The sequence below is a fragment of the Rhinolophus sinicus genome, chromosome 5 (genome assembly GCF_057876585.1).
Source record: "Rhinolophus sinicus isolate RSI-liver-muscle chromosome 5, RSI-T2T, whole genome shotgun sequence".
Classification (NCBI taxonomy): domain Eukaryota; kingdom Metazoa; phylum Chordata; class Mammalia; order Chiroptera; family Rhinolophidae; genus Rhinolophus; species Rhinolophus sinicus.
In genome coordinates this window covers 65,050,189-65,065,561 of record NC_142505.1, presented here as the reverse complement: position 1 = coordinate 65,065,561, position 15,373 = coordinate 65,050,189, and the positions used below count along the sequence as shown (strand labels likewise).

Genomic DNA, 15,373 nt, shown 5'->3' with positions numbered 1-15,373 from the left:
TGATTTATAAATAGCACATTAAATGTTCGCGTGTATGTGGTGCTCAGGTACCTCAGAACCATTCAAGTAGAACAATTGGTGCAGTCTTATCAAAACCAACTCCACGAGTAAAAAGGACTTTTAATCAGTTTTCCTCAGAGAATCCGAAGCTGCATTTCCTATTATTCCATTATTAAGTTGAAGATACACAGGAGTAATAGAAAGCTGGAGTTTTGTTCTTAAGTACCATTAAATGCTCCCCTGACATCTTTATGCTAATCATCTGCTTGGCAGACTTGGCAGGGTCGCTTCCCACTTTGGCCTTAACATCAAGCTTCTCTGCTGGCCGAGTCTGAGCAGAGGCAGCCCTCACTGTAGCTGTGGCCTTACGCCCGAGAGACTGGCTCTTCCTGAGCTTGCTTTTCTGAGGATGGGTATAGGAGTTTCTCAGCTCTGTGTGTAACCCTCACAGACTTCTTGAGATTTTTACTCTCTGTCCCACATATAGAAAATGTGCTTTGTGTCTCTTAGTTCCAATTGCTTTCACATCTGTTCCCTTTCTTCTGTCCATGATGATGATGATGATGACCTCAGCAACAGCTGCTTATTAGATGCCAGGAGTGGTGCCAGTGCTTTCCACAGCATTAGCTCATGTCGCCTAAGTGTAGTAGCAGACCAGTGGGCTAGGGACCGGGTGACGTCGCCTTAGTAGCAGACCAGTGGGGTAGGGACCGTGTGCTCAGAGAGGGGAAGTGACGACAGAAGAGTCAGGTAAGTCACACAACTGGTAGGTGGCAGAGATGGAACTTGAACTCAGATCTTTGATTCCAGAGACCATCCTCTTAATCCCTCTGCCTTCCTGCCTTCCTGCTACAGCCCATCTATGGCTTTTGTTTGGTAAATGATCTTCCTCTCATATCCAGCACCAGAAAATGATGGCCTGAAGATGTGTTCTTGAATTGTGTTCCTTGTATCACATGTTGGGATATCATTACTGCCAGGGATTCTGGTGGCATCTGCCCCTGTCCTGCATCTCTGCTTCTGCCGCCTCCCGATCATGGAGGGAGGTGGGGAGGGCAAGGAAAGGGAGCAGGTAACTGAGAAGGGGCGAGGGAGGGATTTGCCATGAGATGAACTCTGTGTGACCACGCATGCTGACAATGACTGCTTGGTTTTCACTGAGAGGTGTCTTCGTCCATGAGAAGACCATGGACATCAGAGCCAGGCAAACCAAAGAAAGATCTGATACTTAGAAACATGCTCACTGAACCTCAGTTTCCTAATCTGTAAAGTAAGGATGATGATACCAAGTTGGCAGAACTGCTGTATAGGTTAGAAATAATATATGCAAAACACTGTCACATAATACCTGCTCAATAAAAGGAAGCATTATTACAGTAATAGCATTAGACCAGAGGGGAGACTCCTGGTGGAATAATTCAAACTCCTTAACCTGTTCCATCCATTGCTGTGTTCTCAGCTCAGCTGTCTACTGTGGGAGGGTGGGAGATAATTCAGAGAATGTGAAAACTGGGACCAATTCCTCGGTTCTGTTTTCAGTCATCAAGTCTAATACACACTGACCTGTTTACAAGGCAGATCATTTAAAAATCTCAGCTTGCTTGCCCATTTTAAAATCAATTCTGTGGGTATGGCCCAGTTTTGCTTGTTAAAGATGTCTGAGGTTCACACATGAGATTTAGACACTTTGGTGTTTTCCAGTGATTATCAAAATCAGATTTGGCTCATGGAAGAGCGGCATGGCTTGCACTGGCCCAGCCATATATTCACTGCCATCAGGAGTTCTGACCACACTGTGTTGTTACTTTGAAACCTGGATATGCATACAACTGTCTAGCAGCTGGAAAGAACCTTTAAGATCACAGAATCCAATCTCTCCATTAAGAAATTAGGAAAACGAGTTTCCGTAGAACCTGCCATATTTCTTTTCAAGCACCCATACCAGCTTCACAAGATGTTAATCAGAAGAGGGCTATTGATGAACGTGAGCCTGTGGGTTTTAGTGAGGACCTTCCCTACCTTGCTCCATTGGAAAGCCTGTCCTAAGAAAGTTATGTGCACACACTATCTCATATTAAAAGCAGGTGGGATTCAGCATAAATTGGGGCCTTGATGAAAACACACCAAGAGTCAATTGCAAAACCCCATTAAAAAAATTAAGTATGGCTTGACCGGACAGTTCAGCAGTCAGGGGTAAAGAGCGGGACATCTCAGATAGGTCACCTGTACTCAGATCAGGTTTTTGTATCCATGGGCAAGTTACCAAACATCTGTAAGCCCTGGCTGGCTCACCACTGTGACAGAAATGATATTGACAGCTACATAAATAGGTTTGTGAGGATTCGGTACTGTAATGAAGATAAAACGCTTAGCACTCTAGCTAAAATGTAGCTAGTACATACTAGCTGCTGACCTTGTTATCTTACACCGATAAGCACTGCCTCGTCCTTGTTGCTAGAAGGCCCCTTCTTGGACTCCAGAAACTAGATTTCTTCAAAAAATTTTGAAGAAATAAAGTTCCAAAAAGTGAAACTGAGGGGACCTAGATGACTTTGTGTAATTATCTCCTACACTAGAATGTGAAAAAGAGACCAGAGGCATTTTAAAAAAGGCATGTAAAGCAGATGTTCATCACTGAATTTTCTTCTAGGTTTAAATGGTGTTATCCGCAATTGTATTTGCTTAAGGTGACATAATGTTGTATGAGAGGAAGACTCAAATTATTTTTGTTCTAAACCATCATAAATTGAAATGTAACTTTAAATATTAGTAAAATTTTGAAATATGCAGTTTAAAATGAGGAAATACAAAACATTATATTTGTTCTAAACCATAATAAATTGAAGTGTAACTTGAAAAATTAGTAAAATTTTGAAATACACAGTTTAAAGTGAAGCAGTACACAGTGCATGTCCTCCCTGTGGCCCGCGGCAGCCCAGCGCTGCTGCCATGGGAACACTCCTCTGTGCTTCCTCCAGCTGGGGAAGTACGTGCTGGGCATATGCAGCAGGGAGGTCAGCCAAACTTTTCAAAGGAAGGAAATAAATGTCAATAGATTTTCATATAAAAGCAATAGATTTTTATGTGAAAACCTCTTCAGAAAAAGTTCAATCTTTTAAAAAATAATTCCCCCCCACAGTCTTTCCATAATTTAACCCCCCCTGCCTTCCCCCCCCAAAAAAAAACCCAGCATAAAAGCCTGCATTACAGAACAAGTCCATATTTACCCGAGCCACTCCTTTAGCGCCCAGCCCAGCAGTCGGGTGGAGTGATGATGCCTCACGGCCCGGGCACCACCAGCCAGTGGAAGTACCTCGCTCTCCACCATGCTCTTCACCAGGTACTTTAGGCTTAAATCAAGTCTGGCATCCAACTGCAATCGTGGTGGTTACTGTGGGTTTGCTTATTTATAAAACAACTCGAATGGTTGTAAACCCATGCTTTTTAGGTAGATTTATTTATCAGACTTTACCTGCTCGACAGGGGTCCCTAGTTTGCTCCCAGACAGGTCCGTAATTGTGCTTCCTTAGGGAGCTGACTTCTGAAATGTATTTTTAATATTCGGGTTCAACACCCTAGGAGCATCCATTGGTCCATAGTTCCAGGGATGTCACCTGTAGAGCCCTGTCACTTCCATCTTGTGCTCACCCCCCACATACACACCTGGGCGTGATCCCTGCCCTACCCCCTTCCTCTGAGTGTGTGAGTTTTGTGCACACCCCAGTGTGCAATGGTTTATCGACTATCCAGAAAGTTAACGTCTTGAGGTTCCCTGGGGACAGTGTCTAAGGGTCCGTGGCTAGTAAAGAGCAGTCCTTTTACAGATTCCAGATCCTCGTGGATCAGACATGAACCAGTGCGTTCTCTCAGCAAACCTCTTGTTTCTCACCAAAGGACATGGGGCTTGCAAGCATTATTTTGAGTGATGAATTTTCTCCTTAAGCTTGATTGTAGTTGGACCCCAACGTAAATAAGCAAGAACTGCTAATGCAGTATTGGGAGAAAGAAAAGGTGTCAGTATTTGAGAGTCTTAACTTCTAAGGATTGATGAGGCCGTGTCATGTCACCAACATGAAATGGTGTTGAGTGAAGCTAGTCCTATCGCAGGTTGCCTATCTGGTAAATAAACCTGTACTATGTTGCCATCTAGTGGAACATATGGCAAACTAAAAGTTAATGTATTGTGCCCACAAAGGTCAGCAGAGCTGTTTAGATCACCCAGAGAAAATAATTGAGTGTTTTCTAAAGGCAAATGTTTTGGAAACACGTCCAAATTCAAGTGAAACTAAAGTTGACTTTTAGTCATCGTGTTTTCTTAAAGTTGGCAAAAGATTGCTTTGTTTCTCAAGAGTTCATGAATATTTACTACTGGGGAACTAACAAGTTTTTCAAACGTAAAACCAGGTTAGGACCCTACATTTTCATTGTCATTTGTATAGTAGGCACTGTTTTTTACCCGAAGTCCTAGGCAAAAGGCGTGTTATTTATTACATGTTTGCTTTAGTATTTTTTCAAATGTGATTTTAAGGTTTTCAGTGCCTTTCTTACTTACATTTCCGATTTTTTCTACTGAATTCCCACAGAATAAATAAGCCTATTTTTAGGAGAAGCAAACCGAAGACTTCACAAAGTAGGAATGCACATTTTTAATTCTAACTAGGTCTCTGAATTGTGCAGGTCTGTGATTTTAGACCCTTCTGCATGCAGACCTGCAGACTTTGTAGTGGAATAGTTCGCGAGCATTGACTACTTGTTTTTCTGCCCTTTTGCCTATGTTTGCTTAGATCCCTCCCTGGTGCCACAGCAGCTGAGTGTGCATCAAATCTGAAGAAAATCTACACAGTACAAACAGTACAGGTAAGATCAGAAAAGGTGCACACCCCATTAACTTCGTATATGGTGTATATGTTGACATTTAATCATCCAACCTGAAAACGGCTGCTGTGCTGGCAGCCCCCACCCAGGATTCTGCTCTGGGACGGCTCTCACGTCCATTCTGGTGCAGCTGCCCTTGACTGAGTGGACCCCAGAGGGTGGCTGAGCACGTGCCCAAGTGGCCTGCTCTTTTCTTGGTGACCTGCTAAAACTTATCTACTACCTAAACCTTTCACAGAGCCTCAGGAGCAGCAGACTCCTGCTGTGGTTTGGAAGACATGGATCTTTGTCCCCATGCAAACATCGGCTGCGCCACGCCCTCTCTGAGCTCTGATTTGCCATCTGTGAGAGGCTCTGGCACCCACCTGCAGGATGATTCAAGGTTACAGTCACAGAGGAAGAGCAGGACTTTTGAGCATGGAAGTGGAAGGTCTAAGAGCAGTTTCTTACTTCATGTTCAAATTCCACTGTCCTCAATTGGCCAAGTCTCAACCTTTTTAATTTCTGTAAAATTAGTATGATTAGCACCTACTTTGATGATTAAGACAGTATTTATACCACGCTTGAATGCCCAACACATACTAGGTTCTCAACAAATATAAACTCTCAATTCTGTTCTTTCTCTGTCCAACTCGTAAGATGAACATTTCTTTAGAAAAACTGGTTTATTTAGTTGGTTACATTTCTGTTTTCTTCAAAAGCAAATTCTACCAAGTTTCCCCTTTTCTGGTTATAGAGAGAATAAGGCTGCTTCATGATTGCATTGACTGTATGTCCTGAATTTTCTAGAAGGCCAAATTTATTTATTTGTTTATTTATTTTACTTATTTAATTTTTTAACTCTCATTTGTTTTAAGTGTGCTTTTCCAGGACCCATCAGCTCCAAGTCAAGTAGTTGTTTCCAATCTAGTTGTGGAGGGCGCAGCTCACAGTGGGCCAGGCAGGGATCGAACCAGCAACCTTGGTGTTAAGAGCACCGCACTCTAACCAACTGAGCTAACCAGCCGCACCCAGAAGGCCAGATTTAAATAGTTTTTCTGTTGTGCCCCTAAATCTTATGTTTTAGAATATAAAACCTTTTATGTGATCACAAATGTAAGAGCCTTATTGTTTGAAACCACTATTAAATAAAATTTTCTGCCCACATTTATAGAAAACAAAACAAAACAAAAAAACACTATATATTCTCATCCCTAAGTCTTTCACTGTCTTAGAAATTCTAATAGTTGGCATCTACATTGTGTCTCTTAGGCAGCCTTTTACATGCAGAAGTAGCAGAAAGAACCTTTTTTTCAGACACTTCTGCCAATATCTGGTTGAGAAAATTTGGTTTTCCTAGTTGTGTGATCCCAGGGAGGGCGGTAAAAGGCCATTTCTGACCTAGTTGGGAGAATGACAGAAGCACACAGAAAGCAAAATCACAGTGCTGCTGCATATACTCTCCGGGCCCAGTACAGGCAGCGTCACCAGGCAGCGTGTGGGCCAATGTCCAAAGGGACAAACTCTCTCACAGCCCAGGAAAGGCGTCCCCTCACTTATCCCCTGTGGTGACTTTTGATTTTTGTCACCTCTTCCCAGCAGCTTTGTATAAACCTCAGAGCACTTGATTTGAAAGCCTGTCCTCAGATGGAAGTTCTTAGGTCCTACTGATTTTTTGAGATACTTAGACTTTCTCCTCTTCATCATGACATTGGTCATCAGCGTGGTGGCTGGGATTCCAGGGCTGACAGGCAGATACGGTAAAGTCAGCGTAAGGGTCAACTAGTGTCCCTGACTGTCATGCGGGGCGGCCTGAGGGATCTCTGCTCCTGTTCCCCACATAAGAATGCAGGATATGGCTAGGCCAAAAAGGAACACCCACAGAGCCATAGGTAGGGGAGTCATACCGCTATAGTCTCACTGGCGGCACTATACTCTCACTGGAGGCAGGCTCTACATGACCTACAACCTGCTGTCCACTTCTCTGCCTGTCAATCGACCGACTCCCTCGACTCGACTTACTGACTGACCAACCAGTGCAGCCGTTGCAGTTATATCAGTGGCTAATTGTCTAACTGGTTACAGCTGATGGCCATCTACTACCTCAGCCAGCACCTTTCCATGTGAGGCCGAGAGCCTGCCTGGAAACTGCTCTCTGGGACTCTGTCCGCACACTCCACCCTCCCACGATGCGTGACTGGGCCTTGCGTCTATGGGACGTCTTGAGAATCCTGAATGAGAGACCACGGAAGGGAGGACCCGCACCAGTAGAAGCTCTGCTACATCGAATGCCACTCCCATTCAATTACAAGTTACCACAAGTGAGACTCTGTTAAAGCCAGGCTACGGCAGAAATGGAAACATTTTACTGCCAGCACCCACATGCTTGAAAGCAGGGGAACAGCAGCAATGGACCTGGCCCTGGCAGGTCAAAAGCCCCTACTGTCGGTGGTTGGGTCTGATAACCCCATGGGGGACTGGTTTGACTCTGATTTGCAAGTGACACCAGGGGTGGTGGCTGAGTGGCCACCGCAAGTGACTGTAGTATATGGAGGTCCCGACACCGGGATGGTTTTGCGGGGAACCTATGTGCTCTCACTATGGTCTATTATGGGTACCCTGTTCTGTTATGTGTTGAAACTACGCAAGGGACCCCAAGCACTGCCATAAAGGTTTGGTATCATAAACCGGGAAAGGTGCCAGTGGCAGCGACCCTCCTTTCCCAGGACAAAAAGCTAGCATGTATCCTCCCAGATGGAAGGGATTTTCCACTGTTTTTCTTTCCGTCCATAGATGCCTGTAGGCTAATATGGCACAGGGACCCTCGCGGAAGACGCTTGTCATGCAGATTGTGAGGCGAGACCCTGTAGAGGTGGAGTGTAGGGACAGAGTCCTAGAGAGCAGTTTCCAGGCTCTCAGCCTCACGTGGAAAGGTGCTGGCTCGGGTAGTAGGTGGCCGTCAAGCTGTGGCTAATTGACCATCAGCTGTAACCAGTTGGCCAATTAGCCACTGATATAACTGCCGCAGCTGCGTTGGTTGGTCGGTCGGTTGGCAGGCAGAGAAGCGGACAGCAGGTTGCAGTTCGTGTGGATCCTGCCTCCAGTGAGACTATAGTGTCTCCTGTGAGACTATAGTGGTATGACTCCCCTATCTATGGCTCTGTGGGTGTTCCTTTTTGGGCTCACCATATCCTGCGTTCTTATGTGGGGAGCGGGACAGGAAGCCCCACAGGCCGCCCTGCGCGACAAATGGCACAGGGAGCAGGGTCTCCCACATGACAAATGGCGCCGCGAGCAGGGTCTCCCACACAACACTGACTCTGCAGGATGACACAGAGCATTTGGTGGAGATTTGGCATCAGTAGCAATTTAGGGTCTTCAAGGGGCCGCTTTCAAGTACCCAGGCTGTACACTAGCATACTTTCTTAAAAACTTTCTTTAAAACTACATTGGGATGTAATTTATATCCAGTAAATGAAGATTTCTTAAGTGTGATAAATTTTGGCAAAGGTATGCATACATGTAACCATCGCCCAGATCAAGGTAAAGAATTTCTATCATGCCAGAAAGTTCCTTCGTACCCCTTTCCACTCAGTTCTGTTCTCCCAGAAGGAACCGCTACTCACATTTCTCTCACCATACATTCGTTTTGTTTTTTAACGAACCTCATATAAATGGGATCACACAGTACTTACTATGTGTGGTTCCTTTGTACTCAATAAGTACTGAAGGATTGAATGAAGAATGAGAAATCAGTAAATGAACCGTGTTCCTGGGTCAGAGCAAACTGCTCGTATTACGATTCTGTGGGTCATGTATTCTCAGTGGGGGCAAAAACTGATTCTTGGTGGGTGAAAAGCATCTTCCCCTTTTCATGTATAAAGTGCAGATATACATGCAGTATATAAACAGATAACAGTCTCCTGTGGTATTAAAATTTCACAAGGCAGTATTAGGAAAAAGGGCTGCTTCAGGTGCAGGGGCACTGATGACACTACTCTGAGTGGTCCAGAAGTTCTGTCACAGCTCTGATGTCTCTGCCCCTTATCTGTAAAACTGCTGTGATAACAGTGCCTACTCCTGCAGGTTGACCGAGGGTTAAATGAGATTGCACCTAGCTCTTAGCAGTGCTTGGCCCTTGGGAAGCACTCAGGTGTTGCAGCTTTTACTGAAGTGTTGCTGTCTTCTACCCCTCATTTTATCAGTTGATTGATGAGGATGGCAGCTGGGGTGGAGGGTGGGCACACTGCCTGGGTTTATGTCCCATGCCTGCTACTTGACTAGCTCGGGTAAGTTGCTTTAGCTCTCTGTATCTGCTCACTCATACCGATTATATCGTGAGGCTGAGAATGGAACAGCACAGGAAGTTAAAAGCACGCAGTAGGTGCCCAGTGCTAATCAGCTCATCTGCCATTGTTTGCCTGCTTCTGTTGGAACATCTTTTTATACTTGGCTCAGTCATGTTTTATGTCAGAAAACTGTACTACTACTTCTAGATTATTTATTTCAGGCCGTTATACGACAGCTAACTTATGAAAACTTATCTAACTTATCAGTAACTTTTAGAATTTCAGCCCATGAGTGTCCTCACTACCTGTGAATTGTGCTTAGTATTTAAAAACTAGCCTAGGTGTCCATCGTAAACTCATTTGAGGACTGGCTTTGTTTCACTGTCTTTTTATTCTGTGATTATGGGTTGGTTTTTGAACTCTCACTGCCAGTACTAAACACCTGCCTCCCTAATCGTGTCTGTTCCCCACTCCCCATTTATGTTTGGATGAAATATAGGAAGCAGGTGTTGTTGATGATCGCTTTACATAAAGACAGTGTATCTTTTTGTAGTCCGAGGCCCTTCAGCAAATCAGAGATCTTGATGGGGTAGGGGAAGAATTATCCCTGTTTATTAGCTGGGAGACTGAGGCTAGGAGGTGAGAGGCCCAAAACATCCAGTGGAAAGAGCCAGTCGTGCTGTGTCCCCGGGGTCGTAGCTTCCTTCCCCTTCTGGCTCTGTTCTTTTTCTGATTCTGCCCTGACTAACAGGTGGAGGGATGGGTGCTTCCAGATGGCCCAGTGACCTCTGCTGAGGACGCTCTCGACAGGGCTAATGGTATCATTCTCTCTGCTTGTATGGAAATTTGTTTCCTACTTTCCTGCCTTTCTTGGAAAATTCCATTTTTCATGTAGATGTGTTTTCAAGACGTTTATTGATTTCTTTTGTAAACATTTCCAATTTTTCCACATTTCTCCTGTGTTTTTATGTCCTAAATGGATGCTGTACAGAATAGAACACAGCTTCTGAACGAGCCTGATTTTACCTGTGGGAGAATGAAGAACTCCCTGCCAGATGTGACTTGCAAGGGAGGGCTCCCCCATTCCCAGTATCTTCCAGCCTTGCTACCACAAGACCAAACTTCCACCCCTGCAAACTCATTCTGTCTGTCCCACCTCAGTTATCTGTGTTATCACCTCCAAGTTTTTCCACACTGTGTCCCTAATTCTACTACGTTCTACCCAGTATTTCCCATAAGTTGACTGCTTTTTAAAATTTACAACAGAAACTTCATATTTCTTCTGTAAATGGATATCCAGCATCATTTGTCATAAACAGAAGTTATTTGTGTATATATACATATATATGTGTATTTAAAATTGAAAAAATGTTCCTTCCGTAACTGTACTGCCAGTGATATCAGACACCATCCCTTATCAGAAGGTGTCGAGTTGTGGCACTGTTACAGGTCCTTCAGTCACGACAACAGGTTGCTTTCCAGATCCCTGGGATCTCCCTTCAGAAGGAGAGGTTTTATAGGTCTGTATTGGTGGAGAATGATGGAAAAATTGATTCAAAGTGCTCACTGCCCTGCACAGAGGGGCAGCCTATGGTGGTTTGTGTCCTGCAGTAGAATGACCTGGACTCTGCACCATTGGGGTGAAAGGAGGCGCTGAGGGAAGATGGAGAGCAGCTCCACGCCAAAGAGAGAGAGGGAGGCCTGCAGCAAGGTGTATTTCATAGTGCTGTCTGGCACAGACAATAAGGAGTATAACAGGATTCTTGATTATCATTTAATTCATTTATTACGTGTATGTATGATGGGATCAACATTTATAGTCACAACCTTGTGCAGAAGTAGAACTTCAGTCAAATTACCCATGACACTCCATGTCTGCTGGCATGCTGGCAGTGGAGGCCCTTTGTGTGGGTGAGATAGGCGTTGAGGGGGGAGATTAGTCTTGCAAAGTAAAAGTAATGTAGTCACTTCAAATGTAAAACTTGTTCTCTTCTGAAGGAGATCAGAATATGCTGACTGAAATTTACCACTCACCAAAAGGATATTTTCTTTTAATAAAGTTTATTGGGGTGACAATTGTTAGTAAAGTTACATAGATTTCAGATGTACAATTCTATAATATATCATCTATATACAAAAGGATTATTTTAGGCTGAAGGTAATTGAGAAACAGCAGACATACTATATTTCCCCAAAAATAAGACTGGGTCTTATATTAATTTTTGCTCCAAAAGACGCATTAGGGCTTATTTTCAGGGGCTGTCTTATTTTTTCATGTACAACAATCTACATTTATTCAAATACAGTCATGTCATCTTCTTCTGGAACATCGTCATAACTCTCCAATCCCCGAATTCGGCTTGAATTTCTTGCAACTCCATTTCCTGTACAACCATTGGCCCCAATCTCTCATGTCCAGCAACAGAGCTCTCCTTAAATGAGCACTTCTTGTCCATGTAGCTGCTCGTAGTGCATTGGCAACACAGCTGTCAGTGATTTTATCCCATGAATTCTTCACCCAAGTCACGACCTCTTGCAGGCTAGGCTCCATGCTGATTTCTCTCCATTTTATTTTCAATGTAGTCATTGACTTCCATGTGCAAATTGTCCTTGAATGGCTTGTTTATTGCAATGTTGAGAGTCTGGAGATAGGCAGTCATTCCTGCAGGAATCATTATTTGATCTATTCTTCTCTCTGCAAGGAAGTTCTTCATGTCTTTAGCGCGGTGAGTGCTGTCTGAATCCCAGACTAGCAGACCTCTTTGGCCACCTCGCAAAACAAGTGGCAGCATTAAATCTACCCACTTCCTTGTAACTGCCTGTGTGCACCAGGCTTTTTCGGGTTCAAGAACATAAATGCCTGAAACACATTCAATCTTATCTTTCTTGCCCTTAGTGATGATTAGAGGTGGGGCTTTCTTTCCATCCAGACGAATTGCCAAAATACAGGTAACACATGCACTTTTGTAACCAGTGGAAGGAATGTAGATTGATGAGGCCCCCCTCTGATCAATTGTGGTTTGATATCCTTGGCCCATAAACACTGCAGTTTCATCCACAGAAATCATGTTGGAGATTTGGTATTTAGAAAAGTCGATGCCATCAACAAAGGACTTGAATGCAAGTGTTGTCAACTTTAGAAAGTTCATATCGCTGAAGGAAGCCATCCAGCCAGTGTTGTGATGCTTTGAAATCTTCTGGGGATATTTCTAATTGTGGTGCCATTGCAAGGGCAAATGCTTGAATATCAGACCTGCACACAACCAAAGCCTTTGCTCTCTTGTCAGCAATCCATTCACAGATGATGTCTTCCAGCTCAGGAAATAATGGTTGCCGACCTGATCCACACTTGCGCTTCTTAGCATTTCCCTCGTCCACCTGTTGACTGAGGTTGTCGTACTCTGCTAGTCATTTTCAGACCATTCAGAGATCCAACTTTTCTTTGCAGAAAGCCATAAGATTCTTGCCCTCGGAGTCCTCCATGATTCCTTTCTTGTACTCGACGGAATAGCTCTTTCTTTTTGTACTCGTCTGGGGGTCAAAATATTATTCCCTTTAAATTTACCATTAAATCAAGTGTTAATCGAAGACTTACAAGACAGGAGTGGCAACAAAAATGACGACAGTTAAGAATGATGGTCCACACAAAAGCGACGAAAAATTGCAGGCACCAAAATTCAGAAAATGTTTCTTTATTTCACACGAGTGCATTAAGTACGTCTGTTACGACACACGACATATTGAATTATGAGGATTCATATTAGACACAGTCACATCTGTTCATTATCAAGTGCGCATGTTATTCGTACCTTGTGTCTGTACTCCGATTGGTCATTCGACAGTAGGTCCTGAGTTCATCTGTTTACATAGGCGTTTACCTCTCGTCCAAAGGCACCCGCTTGGGTATTTACAAATACTTAATTATAATTTATATTATCATTTATTTTAAGTATTATTGTCAATAATATTATTTATTTATATTTAATTATATATAATATTATTTTATAATTCAATACGTTCGTCGTGTCTTGCAACAGACGTACTAAATGAGTCTGTCTGGTTGACGATCTTAACGGGCTTATTTTTGGGATGGGGTTTATTTTGGGGATAGGGCTTATATTACGAGCATCCTGAAAAATCCTGCTAGGGCTTATTTTCCAGTTAGGTCTTATTTTCAGGGAAATACAGTAGGAGTTGCTTTCTACCTAAAAGCAGGACATAAATTTCTCTTTGTAAAGGGAACATGAATTTCCATTGGTAAAGTTTTCCCCTTCTTATCACTTGAGTCTGCAGTAACAAACCTTACTAAACAACCCTTATCTGCCATTTGTTTCCTAGTCATGTCCTGCAATTTACCACCTCTAGGACCCAAACCCCATTTTCCTTTGTCTAGTCACTTCTTCACAGCTTATCACCTTTTGTTAAAATGATATATAAGCTTCTGAATCCAACCAGTTCTTTGGGTTTTCTGTGAAGCCCCTGTATACTTAAAAATGTTAACACCAATAAAGAATCATCTACCTATGGGCTCTAGCAGGATATACACTACTCTACTCTATTTACCCAAACTTTTCGGGGTTGGTGCGGGGGGCACTCTCTTTTCTCTCAGTTTCAACTCCACTTGGCTCCCCAGCTCAGACTTTGTTTTTCATTCATTGACTTCCTGTGTGGTGGAAAATTTCCCTTGCATCCTATCCTCCATCTTATCTGTTCCATGATCAGTCCTCAAAACTTTGGCTCTCACTTGGAGTCAAGCCCTTTTGGAATTCACAGCAAAACCCATTTCTCTCTCAAATAACCAGCTCTGGCAAATCAGAAGCACTTTGCTTTCAGCCTATTGTGTCCCCTGTGAGTTAAAAACATCCATTAAGCCCTTCAGTAACCTCCTTTGTTCCCAGGCTTTGTTTGTCCTCCCTGTAAATACCATTGATGCAGTTGGTGGGAAGCAAACCCCACACCACTAGAAGTAACTAATGAATGGAAACATTTGTTTACTTTTTCAAAATACTCTCCTGCTGTGACCCTCAGAAGAAATCCTGTACTTTGTGGATTTTTTTTTTTTTTTTAGAGGTGTATTTGCTGGTGTTTTTGTTTTGTTTTACAGCTTATTGTTTGTCACCACATGGCATCTTTTTTTCTCAAGTATTTTCAAGTGTGTTTGTTTTTTCTTCAGAACATTCCAGTAGAAAATTGAGGAAATTTGTCTGTTTTCCTGGTAGTGAATGATTATCTATTTGGCAGAATACTGTCGGGTGGGTGTAATTGCTCCAATCTAGTAAATTGGGGATTTATCAAGTGGTCATCACTATCTCAGAGGTCTCAGCACACCTGCTTCCTTACCTGAGGCTCCCATGCACTTCTCATCTGATAATTGGATTATCCAATGTATTGGCCCTGTTACCCAGAGAAGGAAACTTGGTGTCAAGGGCTGTGTGGCTTGTGAACGTTACCCTGGGACCTTGGGTCTTAAATCCAGGTAGACTTCATTGGACTTGAGACTTCACTGAATAACCATCTGACCTAAGAGGTGCCAGAATGACACTGTGGGGACAGAGCCCCAGAAAGCAGTTTCCAGGCTCTCGGCCTCACATAGACAGGTGCTGGCTCAGGTAGTAAAAGGCCATCAACTGTGATTGCATGGCCATCAGCTGTGGCTAGTTGGCCGTCAGCTGTAACCAGTGAGCCATTGGCCACTAATATAACTGCTGTGGCTACGCTAGCAGAAAAAATGGGGGCTAGCAAGAAGGTGGTGGCTGAGCTAGGAATTGGTGCAGTGAGGGTTGCGAATTGTGTGGCTCCTGTTTCCTGTTTCTCCAACCCAGCCGCCAGCGAGACTATAGTGGTATAACTTCCCCAACTATGGCTCTGTGGGGACAGAGTCCCAGAGAGTAGTTTACAGGCTCTCGGCCTCACGGGGAAGGGTGCTGGCTCGGGTGGTGGACGGCAGTCGGCTGTGGCTGACTGGCCATCGGATGTGGCCGGTTAGCCGATTGGCCGCTGGTATAACTGCTGCGGCTACCGAGGAGAGCCGAGGACTGCCGAGGATTGCTGAGGAGCCGAGCAGAGCCGAGGAAAGTGGAAGAGGAGAGCCGAAGAGAGCGGAAGAGAGTCGAGGAGAGTGAAGGAGAGTCATCCGTCGGTCGGTTGGCGGAAAGGCGGACGGCAGGTCGAGCATCCGGTGAACCCAGCCTCCAGTGAGACCATAGTGGTATGACTATGGCTCCGTGGGT

At 44.0% G+C, this 15,373-nt stretch overlaps 1 protein-coding gene across 7 annotated transcripts in view; it reads left to right on the top strand.

Moving 5' to 3' along the window:
* The window catches only part of EIF4E3 (eukaryotic translation initiation factor 4E family member 3), a 109,673-nt gene that overhangs the window by 47,064 nt on the left and 47,236 nt on the right, over nt 1–15,373 (top strand). For all 7 annotated transcript variants that reach the window (XM_074313288.2, XM_074313293.1, XM_074313294.1 and 4 more), the window contains one exon: nt 4,785–4,857. In XM_074313288.2, coding sequence (XP_074169389.1) covers nt 4,785–4,857 — 73 coding nt within the window. The remainder of the gene's footprint in view (nt 1–4,784; nt 4,858–15,373) is intronic.